General features: G+C 43.4%; 1 protein-coding gene across 4 annotated transcripts in view; it reads left to right on the top strand.

The window, feature by feature from the left end:
* FYN (FYN proto-oncogene, Src family tyrosine kinase) overlaps positions 1-16,540 on the top strand; it is a 144,752-nt gene that overhangs the window by 91,481 nt on the left and 36,731 nt on the right. For all 4 annotated transcript variants that reach the window (XM_076333438.1, XM_076333437.1, XM_076333441.1 and 1 more), the window contains 2 exons: positions 12,372-12,629; positions 13,230-13,326. In XM_076333438.1, coding sequence (XP_076189553.1) covers positions 12,383-12,629; positions 13,230-13,326 — 344 coding nt within the window. In that variant the 5' untranslated portion in view covers positions 12,372-12,382. The remainder of the gene's footprint in view (positions 1-12,371; positions 12,630-13,229; positions 13,327-16,540) is intronic.

Genomic DNA, 16,540 nt, shown 5'->3' with positions numbered 1-16,540 from the left:
GGTGTGCAGGCAGTGTGAGGGGGAGCTCAAGCACCACCAGCAAAATGCTGGCACAGTGTCCAGTGCGTGTGTATTTGCTTGGTCATGCGTGTGCTGTGGACCACCTGATGATTTATGGACTCCAGTGCTCCCTGGATCACAGGTCAAGGAACGCTGTTGTAGATAATCCTGTGTGCTAGGTTGAGCAGATGTCCACTTGGGCAAACATCCACACTCTGTTCTGTGTGACTAACAGGATCGTCAGGTGTGTTTTTAGAGCTCTGCAAACGTACCTTCATTCACAGACCAGATTTAAAGTACAGTTTCTTCTCCTAAGCCTATGAACCTTGAGAAAGAATGAAAGAGGGAGCAAGAGAAATAAAGAAATCACACTTCCTCTGGCTTGAGGGGAGGGGCTGTTAAAAAGTGTTTGCATCTGTTGTTTTTGTCACTCATTGAGCAATAGAAAATTGAACTGAAAGAGACTCACCCATCCTCCTGACCAGAGGCAGTGCCATGCCTGGCAGATGCTTGTCTAGCCTTCACATTGCCTTAGGCAATCTGTTCCAAGTTGTTTTGCTGTCCTTGCCAACAGAAAGGATTTTCTTCCCTGACACCTGACTTAAACATTCACAGCTTCCATTTAGTCCATTATTTCAATGTGACTTTCTGCTTAGGCCATGAAGGATTGAAGTAGGACCTCCTATAGCTGCGCTGAGGAGATTGCAGTACCTTTGAGCTAAAGGACCAGGTTCTGGACGTGTAGCTTAGAGTCACCACACATGAGCATCCCTTGCAGATCATTCCCTGAACAGTATCTGCAATGACCTCAGGTTCATGATGAAATCAAATTCTCTCTTCCACTTGCCCTCAGACGTGGACGTAAAGCTTAAAAATAGATCTACCATATGCTTAGTGATACTTAGGTATTTTGGTCAACGTGGAAGGGCCCTCTAGCTGTTTGCTGGCTTCCTTTGGACAATGCTCACTAACCCAGCAGAAGCTATTTTGCACGGCCCTTAGCTGGCATCTGATCCCTTTTTATGCTTCATCCTCTCTGGCTAATAGAAGGGACCTTCGCTCATGGTTTTCCCCACCATCACCCCTTTTTTAAACTCCAACTCCCGTCTTTTGAAGCACATGTGATGTTGCTCATTCTCCTCTGGGCTGTGATGTTCTGCTTCAAGCAGTGCAACCACCTAAGAGACAGGGCAGGCTGTGGGATTAATCACCAAAAATGATAACTCGTCAGTCCTACAACCATATACATGGATGCAAAGACAAAGAGGACAATACATCAAGGAGAGAAGGCATCTGTCCAGCATTGTTGTTTTGTGTTCCTCTGTTGCTGCTGCTGGTATCTTGAATGCTATCTTTTCAAGAGGGAGAGGGAGAGGGAGACAGAAAGAGAGACAGAGACAGAGAGGAGCGGGCCTCTTGGGATATAGGTCCATATGTATCAGTTTCAGTACTACCTCCTAGAGTTCCCTGAGGGAATGTGGGCAACCTCATTGGGCTTTGTGATACTGCAGGGTCTACTCTGACCTGAGCAGTATTGATCCACCTTTGGAGGCAGAGGGACTTTGCTGTGGTCACTGGTCCTCAGCAAAAGCCAGGGAAGGGGACAGTAGCTTCTCTTTTTCCTCCCATTCTTGTGGATTCTACCTCAATTCCCCTCCTGTTACTCATCTTCTGCTCTGCCGACGGCCCTATCCAGGTTTGTGTAGGTTATCTCTGTTTCCAGGGGCATTTCCCAGCTTTTTGGCACTAAGGACTGTGTGTGGTTAAAAGGAAGGAGAGATGGACCATAGACTTCCTAGAATACATCCCTGGTGGCACAGATGCAGCCTGCAGCGGCACAGGATTGTAGAATATGGGGAGCTGCAGTTTGTAGGGTACTTGGCAAAACAGAGTTGAGAATCGCTGGTCTTAGTGGCCTTGTGGTTGGACAGCAGAGGACTGTATGCATCAATGCTGCTACTCTTCTGTAAGAGAGAATGCAAGACCTGTCTCCTTCCACATCCCATTATCCAAGGTGTTTTTCACTACCATCTCGGCCTCCCACTCTCTTGTTTTCCAGATTTCAAAATCTCTGCTAAAAATGGACTAGATGGTAATGTGTCATCTTTGTAATCCTGACAAATTCATCTCCAGGAAGTATCTCAATTCTTGCCTGTCTGGTTAACATGGCTTAACCTGTGTGCCTCTGAAGTTATGTTCCGGACCAAGAACATCACTTACATATTACTCACTGTGGTGGGTTGACCCCGGCCAGCAGCTAAAGCCCCCCACCCAGTGACTCGCTCACTGCTCCCCAGCAGGATGGGGGAGAGAATCGGAAGGGCAAAAGCAAGAGAGCTCGTGGGTTGAGATAAAAACAGTTTAATAAGCGAAGGAAATAAAAAGAAAACAAGTGATGCAAAGGCACTCACTCACCACCTCCCACCAGCAGACTGATGCTCAGCCAGTCTCTGAACAATGGCTACTTTCAAAAAACTCAGCTTTTATTGCTGAGCACGATGTCATATGGTGTGGAATATCCCTTTGGTCAGTTGGGGTCAGCTGTCCCGGCTGTGTCCCCTCCCAGCCTCTTGCCCACCCCCAGCCTACTCACTGCGGGGGCAGAGTGAGAAACAAAGAAGGTCTTGACGCTGTGCGAGCACTGCTCAGTAATAGCTAAAACATGGGTGTGTTATCAACACTGCTTTGGTCACAAATCTAAAGCACAGCAGGGTTCGGGCTGCTATGAAGAAACTTAACCCCATCCAGACCCAGTACACTTACCTAAGCTGTCATACAGAAGTAAGATGTCATACACTGAAACCACAGTTGCAACAGCTGGATTTGAGAAAACAGGTCTCACTAGTAGCACTGTGTAAGTGTAGGCAGGGTTTTCGTGTCTTCCCGTTACTGATGTAGTCAGTACCTTCGGCACTCTGGTTGCTTACTGGCCTTTGTCACCATGCGGTTGCCACCTTGTCTGAGGTCTCTAGCTGTAAGCATCTTTGCTGTTGTAGCTGAAGCCAGCTGCAGCGATCGTGAGAAGACAAGAGGATTTCTTTGTGAGCTGGCCACAGGCAAATTTTTTCTCCTGTTTAGCAAGGAGAATGTTGTTTTTCCCATGTAACTGCACAAATAAGGAATTTAAATAACACTTCTAAAATATTAGCAGTAGCAACCTAGTTGAAACAAGAGCCCCTTTGGGAGGGAACGGTGTCTGGAATGGTCTCAAAGTAAATCATCTCCTGATTTGAGACTCAGCTTGCTTCCATTTCCTTGCTGTCACATCCTCCGAGTTCTTCAGTCACAAAACAGAAATGAGACAAGGCGGAGAAGAGGTTAGTTTCATTTGTGCATAGGCAAAGGGGGGTAGGGAGGGAGGAATGGCGTTTTTTGAGAGAAAATATTTCTCTACGCCTCTTACATATTCCAAAGAAGGAAACAGGCAGAACTTCTATACCGCTCCCTTCCCCCCCCTTCTTTCCCTGCCCATCCCAATTCACATTCATTCTGCTCCGTGCCGCTCCCATACTGCGGATCAGATGAACACCCATTAATCCCAGGTAGATTCTAAAAATAAGAATTGAAAGAAAAAAAGTCAGAACATTGTGAATCAACCTGCAATCATCTTTCTGTTCTCTTAACGGGGGAAAAGAAAGAGGAAATCAGTGGAGACACTGTTTCACTTCTCTTTCCAAGATAAAATGATTCTGGCATTTGCAGCAGTTGTTCTCTTGATACAGGTTTTCTAATTTATATACTTAAAAGGCACTTTAAAATTTAGGCGCATTAGCTCAAAATGCTTATGCAGACCATCCACCCACTTCTCTCTGCTAGTGAATAGAGCTACCACAAGCGGCCTGATGAAGGAGGAACGTAGCTTGAAATCGCGTTATTGAATTTACATGGTGTTCTCGTGTGTTACTCAGAACCAAGGATAGACCCATCCTTTGGGGGGTTTAACTGTAGAGTAAGCAGTGTGTTTACTGTGTGTAGCTGCTGCCTTTAGCTGTTAATTTCAAAGCTTCCTTTAACTCATCTTAAGCACAAAAAAAAAAAAAAAAATCCTAAGTGCAGTTTTGAGTCTGACTTGCTCTTCGGTTTGTGAACGTAAAACCTGCAGGCCTTCCTTCTCAAGTTAGCTATACGTAAGCTTCTTTCTTTTACATTACAAGTGAAGTTTGGATGTTGGTGGGAAAAGAAAAAAACACAGAAAAACCTCTCCTCAGAACTGATCTTCCTGTGCTGCGTTTCTCTAGGGCATCTTTTTTTTAAAGTAATAAAAGCCCTGAGACAGTACAAGGCGTAACTGAGTTACTGTTACTTTAAGAGATTGCAGGGTGAGACTCTGCTTTAATCGCTTCTTATGTTTTGTTCTGGTTTGGTTTTGCTGAAAGGGATGCATCACTGAGAGTGGAAAAGATTTCACTGTTTTTTGGAAAAGATGAGGCCATGATATTCACAGACTCGGTTGGCAAAGAAGCTGCAGAAAACCAAAAGGGTAGCGACGTGTCCTTTTGTGGGCAGTTTGGAGGGTTTGTCTCTTCTTCTTGCATCAGTTGCATTGGGGAGCTTTTGATTACAACTGCTCGAACAGCCACATTGTGCTAATGCATCTTCTTGTGGCCTTGCCAGGTGACCTCCCCACCAGCCAGCTACCGGCCAGTCCCACCACGACAACTATCCCTCAAACACGCACCACACGTGGACACGGTTATTGCCCCTCCTGCCTGGCTGGAACACTGACTTCCTTTTTCCTCTCTAGCTTGTAATAAATAGGTTGTATAGATATATAGATAATAAATAGATTGTCTAGGTTGTAATAAATCTCTTGCTGGAGAGGGACCATATCCCACCAGCAGGACAATGGATCTGTTTGTCAAGACATTCATCCCTTGCTCTTCCTGGCATTCAGTGGCCACCCGCCCTGCCCCATGGACAGCTGTGCTCACAACCTTTGGCAGAAACCAAGGGTCTGGTTGTAGTTCAATGAAATCCTTCAACACGCACCTTCCCTTCACCAGTCCTGGCCTCCGAGGCTGGCTGAAATTAAACAGGCAAGAAGCAGCCCAGATCTTCATCTTTCATAACTGACTCTTAGTTCAGGTCCCAAAGGGGAAAAAGAGGGAAGGCAAGCACAGTGCTATACTTTGCAGACATGTGTTACGACTTAAACATTGTCTGTAGTGTCAGGAAGCTGTAATTTCCAGGGCCGCATCCCCGGTCACTCAGTAAACGGGAAGGAACAGCAGGGCAGAATATGGCAGTTCAAAGCTCCTTGCAGGTTCTGCTCTTCTCATGGCAGCAGGAGCTCCTCATTTTCCTCAATCCCTTCTGACACCATTGTAGAAGACTTCCAAAGCAACTTTATGCCGACAAGAAACAACAGTAAGAGCACTCCAGCACTGTCAAAGGTGTTTGCTTTGAGCCAGAGCAGTATGGCAGCAGGAGTTCATGTAAGGCTGCTTTTCCTACTCCTCCGGCCATGGATGTCCATTGACGCTGGGCATTGGCCTGACTTTTGACTGCTGCAGACAAACAAGCAATTAAACTGCTGAGATTTTTCTGCTCAGCCCACTAAAGCAGAGTCCGGGAGTAAAGCGTTAAAGGACTCTTCACAAATGAAATGAATGCAGCCCAGGCATTTTTCAGTGCTGCTTTTCTCATGAAAACGCTGTTTCAATGCAGTCATTGATCCTGATACATCCTGATCCTTGACTTGAAGTTTTGCCCTGCTGTTTCTGGCCTTTTGTTCAGGAATACCACATTGTGTATGTGAGATTTTTTGCATATCTTTAACAATTACAGGACATCTAGTGGTAGTACTGCATCTTCTCTGATTTACGTTTTTTAATGCAATATGACAGGTGTGGTGCACATGTGGGTTTGCAGGCATTCTACACAAATCCCCAGTCTCCAGCCTCTTTTAAGCATGAACCAGATCTATCACACTGCAGAAAAATTCTATTCATTCTAGATCGGGCCATTAGTATAAAAATTATATGTATATATATAGTAACACACAAGCCTGAGAAATAATGAATAACACCGAACAGTTCACATTATTTTAAAGCATTTTTTGTATCTTTCTGACCTGCTTTATGATTCCTAAAAATTGTGGAATCACTGGTCAAGCTGGGATGAAGGCAGTCCTCTAAAAGGTCCCAGAGTTAATAGATATAAACAAATATAATGCAACAAGTGTTGCTATTTTATTCCATCTGTTTAATTTGAGTTGGCTTGAAAGTGACACAGAATGAATTCTAGAAATCCAAAATGCTCCCATCAGCATAGGTGTAAGTCAAAGAGAGGTCAGCAAGCAGACAGCATGAGAATTACTGGCCTACATAGGACTAGTTTTAAGTGCCTGTTTGTTGCCCAGCTTGGAATGCCTTCCTAACGACTTGTAATAGTCAAAGTGGGTGAGCAAGACTTTTCTGAAAATTGGGGGGTTTAATGTGTCTCAGGCTTGTGTTTCAAAATACGTACTCCATCAGTTTCTCTCTAGGGAGCTAGTAATGGTGGCATGGAAAGTAAGACGTTTCAAATTCAAGGTAAGTTTCTGTGTTGATTATTCCCCCTATCCAGCCTGCAGGAGGCATTCCACAGAAAACTAGTCTCTTTTAAAAATTTTTGTAGTTGTTATTCTTGGAAAGCCTTTTCTGTCCTTCTTGCATCTTCACAGTACCTCAGAATGTGGCATTTTGAATATTAAATCCTACTGTAGCTCATGAAATTTGGCTTATTTGATGTCACAGACTGATACTTCTCTGGTGCGTTCAGCAAAACATAAAACACCAAGAAGATATCCCTTAGAGAATATATTTTTCACAGCCATGCTGGACGCAACCCTTGGTTTGATTAACAAGCATGTTCACCACAGAGACTGAATAAAAGCGAAGGATTTTGTTCTTCTGATTCCCTTTTAACATAACCGTTTCTTAACTCAGCTTTCCTGCTGGTGCTTTCCAGACAAGATTTGTAGATTCGGTCAGAAAAAGACAGTTGACAGTTACCAGTCATCCAGCCTTTCGCTTTCGTGTCTTTCACTGAAGGAAGTTCTAAAAATATACTGTCAAATTTTATTCCGAAGAAAACCATGGAGAGGAAGGAGAATGCAGCCTGCTGGGTCTGAACCCACTCCCCATCTCTTCGGCAGGTTGGAGCCCTCTCCCGTGGTGGTCTCCTTTCCCAGTCAAGGGTTGGAGGACAGAGGCCATGGCATGGATAGGAGGGTGCAGAATAGATTGGTGTCTCCCTGCATCTCCCTGTACCACTCCCTCAAACTTTTTAAGGATCTGCTTTTTTCTACAACACTCAAAAAAGCAGGTTCTGAAGAGATACTGTAATTCAGAGTTTCAGCTGTGAGTTGCAAAATCTTACAGAAAAACTTCTGATGCTCTGAAGGAGTGAATTTACACCAGACTTCCTCCCATCCATCTTTTCCTGGTGGTTTACAACTGCAGAAGCTAGACTAAGCAAAGGCTTATCAATACTTTTTGCTTTTCCGATATCACATATTGAAGCTTTTCCTTTTAAAATAGAAGTATGAAAAATGGACTTTTCCTGGTACTCCTGGACTTTTCCTAGGCTTCGATTAGCTAACAGAGAACTGCTTTTGTTTCTGTTAATGGAGCGGTTGTTTGGCTTTGGTGGGTATTTCAGTCTTGGCTTCCATTTTGTATCGAGAACCAACAACCCGCTAGAAAAACTGAAGGAGGGTGATTTATGATAATAGTAACAGTGTTAATAACATCTCCTTAGCCTTCATCTGTTTCCTAACTGAAAGTAATTAAGATGCTATGATTGTATAAAAAATTAACGATTATATAATTAATTTTATATCTTTGTCAAATAATGTTTCCACCATGTGGGAGGAAACTACTATTCTGGTTAGGCTGATGTTGGATTGCTTGCAATGTAAATGTTGGAGTCCAAGAAATATAACAAGGACAAGAAAGGAGACAAATAACATAATGGTTATTTTCATTTGTCTCTAGGGATGTCTCAAAAACCATGTAAATGTTTTATGTTTTCATGAAAACACATGTTTTATATTGCCCATAAAAACACAACTTTAAAATAAACAAATTCAACTTGCTTGCATTAGAAAAGTTCATTTTAATTAGGCTAGTTACATACCTTTTAACAATACCAGTGTCAAATTATGATAATGCTGCATGACCCATAACTCATACATCTGAGAAATGCTGCCTTTCCTAATGGAAATGGAATAAAATCTTGTTCCTTTACTGTAAGTTGTGCAGCATGTTGGATGAACAATGTTGTGTGCTCGTCTCTAGAGAACTTGGTGTAAAACAGCTCCAGATTTTGTTTGGTGATCTCAGAGCTGGCTGAATAATTCCAGCCTTCCACAGCTCCAAATGCTGACATGCAGGGAGATGAGACTTTTGGATATTAAAAGCCTGCTCTGTGATACTGAAGGAGATTAGTTTTTGGAATCCATTCATTGACACAAAGGCCGGTGCTGAATGGAGGTTATATTTATTGTCTATGAAATCCCTGAGTTAGCTTGTACATGCATACATGTATTCTCTCACATTTAGCCAGCTCCCCGTGATGCTGGTTTCTTTGAGCCAGGAACAGACAACTTTCAGGGACTTGGCTTGAAAAGATGCGTGCATGTAACACCCTCTGTCACATTTTACAAGAGGCTACAATCAAGCAGTCTTTATACTCCGATTGTCTAGACACTGCGACAAAGAGGGAGAGGGCAAGTGAAAGAAAAAGCCCTTTTTGTCAGTCATTCACTTTGCATTAAATTCTCCTTCCCTCTGCGCTGCCGCTGCCACTGCCAGCAAAAAGATAAAGGGGGCAAAAACAAAAAAAAAAAATCAAGAAACTGATAATTCGCTGGTTTTCTATCCATATCATTCCTGGTAAAAAGAAAATCCCAAACCATTATTTTTCTGAAACTACCGGGACATATGTATACCATCTCCTGGTTTATTCAGTTTTTCTGAATTAATATTTTGAACAATTTTATTTTTGCAGCTGATTTGTAGGTTTAACTTTTTCTTCATCAATGTGTAAATGAAGTGTGTAGGGCTGTCTTGTCAGCACTTGTAACTTGATATGTGAAATCTTCCCAGATTTCAGTGGAGATTTTTTTCCCTGCTCAGCTAAGAGTTTGCAAATGAGCAACAAGAAAACCCCCTTCCCCCCCAATCTCCCAGATTTCATGTATCCCATCTCTTTTTCTTTCATTCTTTCATTTTCTTTTCTACTTTTTCCCGTGAAAACACATGGGAAAAAATAAGAGGAGAAACAGAGCTGGAAGGGGAAAGGGATGCGGTGATAGAGTTTCACAGGGAGGTAAGGTTACAAGCCAACAAAAAGGCTGCTGAGATTCTTCTTTAAATAGTAAAGCCTGCATATCACTTAACTCTTTTGAAGTGAATAAGCGTATGTTCCAGCATGAGTAGCAGACTCATCCTCCAACCCAAAGCCTCCCTGGGCTCTGCCTGTGCTGATAGCAGTGAGACGAGCCGCCACCCCCCGGGGCCCTCGCCCTCCCTGTGGTCCTGCTTCACTCCCTGGCATTGCTCGTGGGGCTTCTTGGCTCTGAGAGGAGCCGGGAAAATCATAGAATCATAGAATCATAGGATAGTTTGGGTTGGAAGGGACCTTTAAAGGTCATCTAGTCCAACCCCCCTGCCATGGGCAGGGACATCTTCAACTACATCAAGTTGCTCAGAGCCCCGTCCAACCTGACCTGGAATGTTTCCAGGGTTGGGGCATCCACCACTTTTCTGGGCAACCTGTGCCAGTGTTTCACCACCCTCAACATAAAAAATTTCTTCCTTATATCTAGCCTAAATCTACCCTGCCTTTAGTGTAAAGCCATTCCCCCTCGTCCTGTCGCAATAGGCCCCGCTAAGAAGTTTGCCGCCATCTTTTTTATAAGCCCCCTTTAAGTACTGATAGGCTGCAATGAGGTCTCCCCAAAGCCTTCTCTTCTCTAGGCTGAACAACCCCAACTCTCTCAGCCTTTCTTCAGAGGAGAGGGGTTCCATCCCCCTGATCATTTTTGTGGCCCTCCTCTGGACCCACTCCAACAAGTCCTCACCTCTGAGTGACATCTCCAAACAGAGGGTCTCCAGAGCCAGACCGTCCTGCTGTTGAAACGGGTAAAAGCAGCAGAGATATCGGTGCAAGCAGTTTTTTGCAGCTGATACGAAGCTGGCCGAGGCACCTCTGCACCCGTCGCAGTCCCTGTGGGCTCACCTAGAGTCACTGCTGATCCGAGGGATGGACAACCTTAAGCTCCAGCACGATACCCAGCTACCAGGGTGAGCAGATACCAGCATGGTACCTCCAGCACCAACCTAGCTACCAGGGTGAGCAGAGGCTGGAGGCCGGCACGGCCGCCGCAGCAGTAAGAGCAGCAGTGTGTTTTGCAGCCTCCAGGCTGCAAACCCCTTTCCCTCGACCTGTTGTCACTTTAGTTTCTTGAGGGATCCCAGCTCATGCCAACCGTTGCAGCAGATGCAGAGTCGAGAGTCCTTGTTTCTGTTCGCGTGAAGACACTTAAAAGTTTTGGTGAGGGAACTCTGCTGAGTGAATGTGGCATCTTGAAGGAAAAAGAGAAATGCAAAAAGGGTGCCTTTAAGTTAAGCTAAGAGCAAGAGATGGTAGACCCGTGCTAAATGCAGGCAATACAGCTCAGGGAAATACATTAAAATGGTGCTTGTTCTTCTGAACAGGCTTGTAGAATAACTGGAAGTATCTTCAAATTGTAGAAAATACCCTTCAACAGAAGCGGTTTTTTAATTAGGCAAGTTAGATTTAGGAAGCAGGTATCCAGGTTGGGTACTGTCACAGACAAGCAGGCAGCTACTGCATAATTTTTGAAGCATTAGCAGCAGAGGAATATGCTTTTTCTGAATCCCATGAGTTTGTCAAAACGAATTTCCTGTGTTGATGTTGGGGTAAGGCATATAAAATAGCCAGCCTGGCAGCTACAGAAAAATGAGGATATTTGAAAAAGGATAGGCTTTTTATTTACCCTAAGTGACGGATATTGGCTGAAATGTGAAAAGAAATATGAAAAAAAAAGTTCTTTGCTATACTTTTTTTTTTTTTAATGTTCCATGCATTTTCTCCCTGACTATTTGTATATTCTGGACAAAGTATGTCCAGTAATTCTAATTTTTTCAAATATTTTTCTGTTGTCGCTGCTATTCTTGCAGCCCCAGTGTTTAGAGTATGTTGTTTGTGAGCCAGGTTACATGTAAGTCACCATACCGGTTCAGATCAAGGGTGCATCCAGACGAGTATCTGATTCCCTAGATTCATCATGCCCAGCTTCAGAAACTCGGGTTTTGTGTCTAGATTCAGCTCGAGTCAATAGGAAGGAGTTTGGTAACACCAGCACATGGATTATAAGATGTTAGGGCTGACAGATAAAAAGCAATACTAGGTAACAGGACTAACCTCGGAGGGCTGCTTCTAAGATGTGGCCAGTCACCCTCTGTCTCCCTCCACCTAGAGAGATAGGCTCCTGAAATTAAGCGAGATTAACCCAGGCCCCAGTAGTGCCCCATGAGGGTGCTAAACAAGAGGTTACAAGAATTAAAAAACTTAGCGCAATGCTTTCCAAGCCATACTCTCGGTTTCCTCCTGTCTGGGATCCAGACTTGGAGATGCTCTGCATTTGACGTGTTAATTCCTCCATGACTTTCTCTAGTTTCTTAACTCATGTATACCTTTGGCTGCCCCACCATCCACTACCGGCAGGTTTTACACTTCTGTTCAGTACTGCATAAAAGGGTGCTTCCTTTTGTTTTCGTTGTGCCATCTGATGAGCTCCCTCCTACTTTCCTGTGCTGTACTATCAGCACATTGTGTCTGCTTTTCTGCCTGCCACGCAGAGCTCCAGCAATGGAAAAAGGTTGTATTGCCTTTAGGTGAAGTCAGCTCTTGTGTAGTTGGCAAGGTCAAACATGAACTGTGAGCTAAGTGCCTCGCCCTGTGTTTTGGGGAGCAGACTTGAACACCTCCAGCTGTTCTTTTTGGCTGAGTCCTTTGCCTGCCAGTCGTGCTCTCCTGGCGAAGGGTGAGCGAGAGGGGTTTCATCCTCTCGCTACCTCCATGCAATCCATTTCCTGGCAGGGCTGGGCAGAGAGCTGCCACTACCCTAAGAGCAGGCAGGACCTCCCTCCCCAGGCCTCAATGGAAAACCACTGCAAGGAAGATTTTGTGTGAGCTTTTCCCAGCGTGTTGCTGTTTATATTCAAACCACTGTGGGTTTTTTTCAAAGTACTTAACTTTTGAGCAGTGAACTTAATTTGATCCTCATCATATGTGGGTTTGGGGGAGATCTGGTGAGCATCAACGTGTGAACACCTGTCCTTTCCTTCCTCTCCTAGGATTTTAGATAATGGGCTGTGTGCAATGTAAGGATAAAGAAGCAACAAAACTGACTGACGAGAGGGATGGCAGTTTAACTCAAAGCTCAGGCTACCGCTATGGGACAGATCCCACTCCGCAGCACTATCCTAGCTTTGGTGTGACTTCAATCCCAAATTACAACAACTTCCATGCCACAGGAGGCCAAGGACTGACTGTGTTTGGTGGAGTCAATTCCTCCTCTCATACAGGGACACTGCGTACAAGAGGAGGAACAGGTGAGTTTCAAAGTCTTCTTTCAGTGCTCTTAGTGAGTATCAATCACATAATTACAGCAGAGGCACGACTGTCTCAGCGTGCTGCTTTTGGGAAGAGTTATTTCACGAAATAGTGCAAAGAATTGAAGTAGGGGTGGAGCTGGGTCTTCAGCCCTACCTTTGCTAACTTGCAGGTGCTAGTTCACTTGGGGGGTGAGAAATTATGTATACATGCCCAATTTGGCTGATTGACTGCCTTATACCTCTACCAGGGAACAGAAAGTGTGGTCTGAGCCACCTCAAGTGGTTAACAGGAAATACTTGGCATGGCTATGTCTAAACTCTCTTTTCAAACCCCCTTTGCCCGCTTGGGATCCTACACTGTGTGTGGGTACCAAACCAAGAGTACTGATGACTGTACAGAGTGAAGAATGTGGCATGCCCGCTGGCTGCATAAAAGCAGAGGGATTAGAATGGTTGTCCAAGAAGTAGGAGGCTTCAGTTTATTTTGCTCCTCAGCAACCGGAGTAGCTTACATTTGGCTTAGCCACCTCACCTCTTGAGGCTCCTTCCCCTCCTGTTTTTTGTGATGGAGTGTAACTCACCTATCTTCTTCTTTAGGTGTAACTCTTTTTGTGGCGCTTTATGACTATGAAGCAAGAACAGAAGATGACTTGAGTTTTCACAAAGGAGAAAAATTTCAAATACTTAACAGCTCGTAAGTTTTAGGCTTGGGAATATGCTTTTTTAAACTTACAGTGTTGACAATTATATTTGTCTGCTTATGTTATTAGTAAAATCCAATGTTGGATATTCAAGATCTGTAGGGGTTTTACTCTATGCTTACTTCCTTGTCTTTGCATTTAGTGCACTTTTGCAAAGTGCTTTACTGTTGAAAAAAAAACCCTTCAACCACATGCAGCTTTACTTCAAAAATAAACGTTAGATTGTGTGATTCACTGCTTACATTTCACAGTAAACTCACATTCAGAAATGAGAGTACCAGCTCTGTACTTTACCAGTAGTCACAGAAGTTCTGCAAGGCATGTACTAACACTTTTTGCAATCTGCTGCAAGTATCTCTACACAGAAACGAGCTAAAAACTGATTCACAAAAGAGACGTTACCCAGACTTGTGTGACAAGTTTAAAAGCATTTATTTTCCTTTTAAAGGTAGGTGATACAGTCAGAACATGCCAGGAAGTTCTGTTAAGTGAGAATGCACCATTGCACAGTTGCATTTGGCATGAAAACCACACTTCCATCCTGGAAATCATCAATTTTAAATTAATTTTATTAAGTGCCCATAGAAAAAAATCCCTTAGCAATTTAAAAATAACATCTAAAACTCACTGTGCTACTGACCTATATCTGAACATCTTGTAAATCTTGGCTAAGAACATAAAGTTGAAGGCTCTGTGTTATGTTCAGTATTGCTGTCATGTAGAGGTAGAAACGGGTTAACAGCCAAGTATATGGCTTCGTAGAGGCTTTGTGATATTGCTCTCATCTTTTTTTCTTACGCTATGTGACAGTGAGGCAAATTCATCCCTGGTGCAACTCCTGTTAATTTTAATAGAACAAGTCCAGGGTTGGAGTTGGCTCAATGTGCAGTAAAGTTAAAAAAAAAAAAAAAGGTAATTCTGTGGAATATTTCATGAAGCCATGAAGCTGAAGAGCTTTGATGTAGATGAAAGCACAGAAACTTCAGTTACAACTTGTAGAGGGAGTTTAAAAACCTCTCTACTTCTAAATTAGCACTTGGAAAAAAAACCTTTTTTAACTTATCATCCATTTTTGTTCATATTGCCTGCTGCTTTCCTAACCTTGCACAAACTATGCCATAACTTGAAACAAGAAGAAATACCACGCATTATAAATTTCTTACACATCCCAGTTGATGAAACCAGGGGGTGCTCACCAGGACTTGCGGAGCAATCATGCTTGGAGTCGGTGGGACAGAGAGATTCCCCCACGTGTGGGCGGTTGCAGTACATGGATTTTAATGCAGCTAATTACTGCCTGGAGGAAAGTTTTCTAAGAGAAAAAAAAACAAGCATCCACTGATTTTCTTGTAGGATTATAGAAGCTCAGTTCCCATCGTAGTCAGCTCTGTCTGCTTATAAACAGGGACCCAACCACACTCCTGGAGTACTGACAGCCAGGCTGGGAATGTCCAGAAAGCAGCTTTTCTGTGAGAATGCTTCCTCTCTTCACTCATATCAGAAATTATATGAAAGAAGCCCATTTTTTTAAGAGTCTGCCAATGCTGCTTGCAACCAGAAAGCATATATGTGCACAAAACTAGTTTGTCTGGAATTTTTGGATGGTTTGGGGTTTTTTTAGCTCTCAACAAATGAAATTTGATTTGTGCTTTGGATTAAAAGTTCAGGACAGCAATACCTGAAATGGCATACAGAGGTTATCCCTGTGATTTGAAGTCAGAAATGATACCAAGGGCAGTCGGGGAGAAAGAGGTACTTGCAGGGGTGGTTCAGAGCAGAGTCTGACTTCAGGGCTCAGAAACACTCAGCCATCCCCTACATCCCCACTGCCGCTCCCGCACACCCTGGCTAGCCCCATTGACTAGCCTCCTACCTCAGTTGGGTGTCTAAAATTAAGAGCTCTGAAAAAAGTCGCATTCCTCCTCCTTTCTGGCAGCGCTTTGAGATTTACGCTTCTCTGTCAAAGCAGAGGGGGTTGTTCCTGATGTTGTGATCATCTACAGGACTGCTTTTTCCTCCCTAGATATGATAAAATACCTCCATCTAGTGGACTCTGTACAGTAAGGAGAAGAAATGTAATGGTACAATTTATCAACCACAGTATGGCATAATCTTTCAGAAATATTCTACAGCAACATATGGGGGAAGGGCTAGCACCTCAGCTGATAAAATTAGGGACGTAAACAGACAGGGCCATTTGCCTGACATACAAATGCACACAAGGTGTATTAAAATAGTGTCAGCTGCCAGCCTCTAGAGAAGCTACTTGTTCTTCACTTTTTTGAACTGTAGAATTGGAAATGTCTCCTTTTTGACTAATCAGAGCTGTCTTCTAGTTGTTTTCCATAGAGTTCATACTCCTTCAAACTGTTAAAGAAGTGGAGTTGAAAATTTAAAGTAAGAGCTCACCTTGACACAACCTTTCCTGCCAGTAATAGCTTTGACAATTTGTTTTCTGTAACTGCTTGCTTACAGAAGAGGCTGAATTCTCTGGCCACGTTTGATGATAGTTTTTTATTTAATGAACAAACCTCTGTTTTACAGAAAGGGGAACTGAGAAAGAGTTTCTAAGCAGTCCAGAAATAGAAAAGAGAGTGCTTATGAGTAGCGGTAGGAGTTAAACATTGGTGAATTTGGCGCTGAGAGTGAAATACAAATTGCTAAACCCCAAATCGTTGCATCCTGTAAAAAGCTGAGAAATAAACTTCTCTTAAAGCTGCGCATTCTACAGCAACACACATTGTCTGAAGGGCAGTACCATGTACACACACATGTATGACAAAAATTGATGCTAAGCCTGTGGAACACTGCCATAAGATGGTCCTGCATGGACCTCTTCATATTTAAATGTTGTAGAAGAATGGGTTTTTGTAAGTATTTGAAAACACAGCTAAGTCCTTTGCTATTTCAGATACCTCCTCTAGGTGACCAAGAGAGGGAATCTAGACAATGAAGTGTGATCCTTAAGGGCTATCTAAAACTCCGTGTTGATAGATGACTTTTTGATGCCTTTGGGTTTCAGATTAATTATCCCCATAGAAGTTCAAAATTAGCAGTGGATGTGACAGTGTTCAGTTTGGCAGTTTTTCTATAAGCTCTCTCAAGGGTCTGTATTAGAAAAATTGCTATGGAGACAGTTTTCAATATTCTGGTCCAAATCCAGCCTTCACCAAACCTGATTTCAGTGGGTTGTTATGCCTGTTTATG

Source organism: Aptenodytes patagonicus, chromosome 3 (genome assembly GCF_965638725.1).
Source record: "Aptenodytes patagonicus chromosome 3, bAptPat1.pri.cur, whole genome shotgun sequence".
NCBI lineage: Eukaryota > Metazoa > Chordata > Aves > Sphenisciformes > Spheniscidae > Aptenodytes > Aptenodytes patagonicus.
The sequence above is the reverse complement of the archived record's forward strand: the minus strand, read 5'-3'. Positions and strand labels throughout refer to the sequence as shown.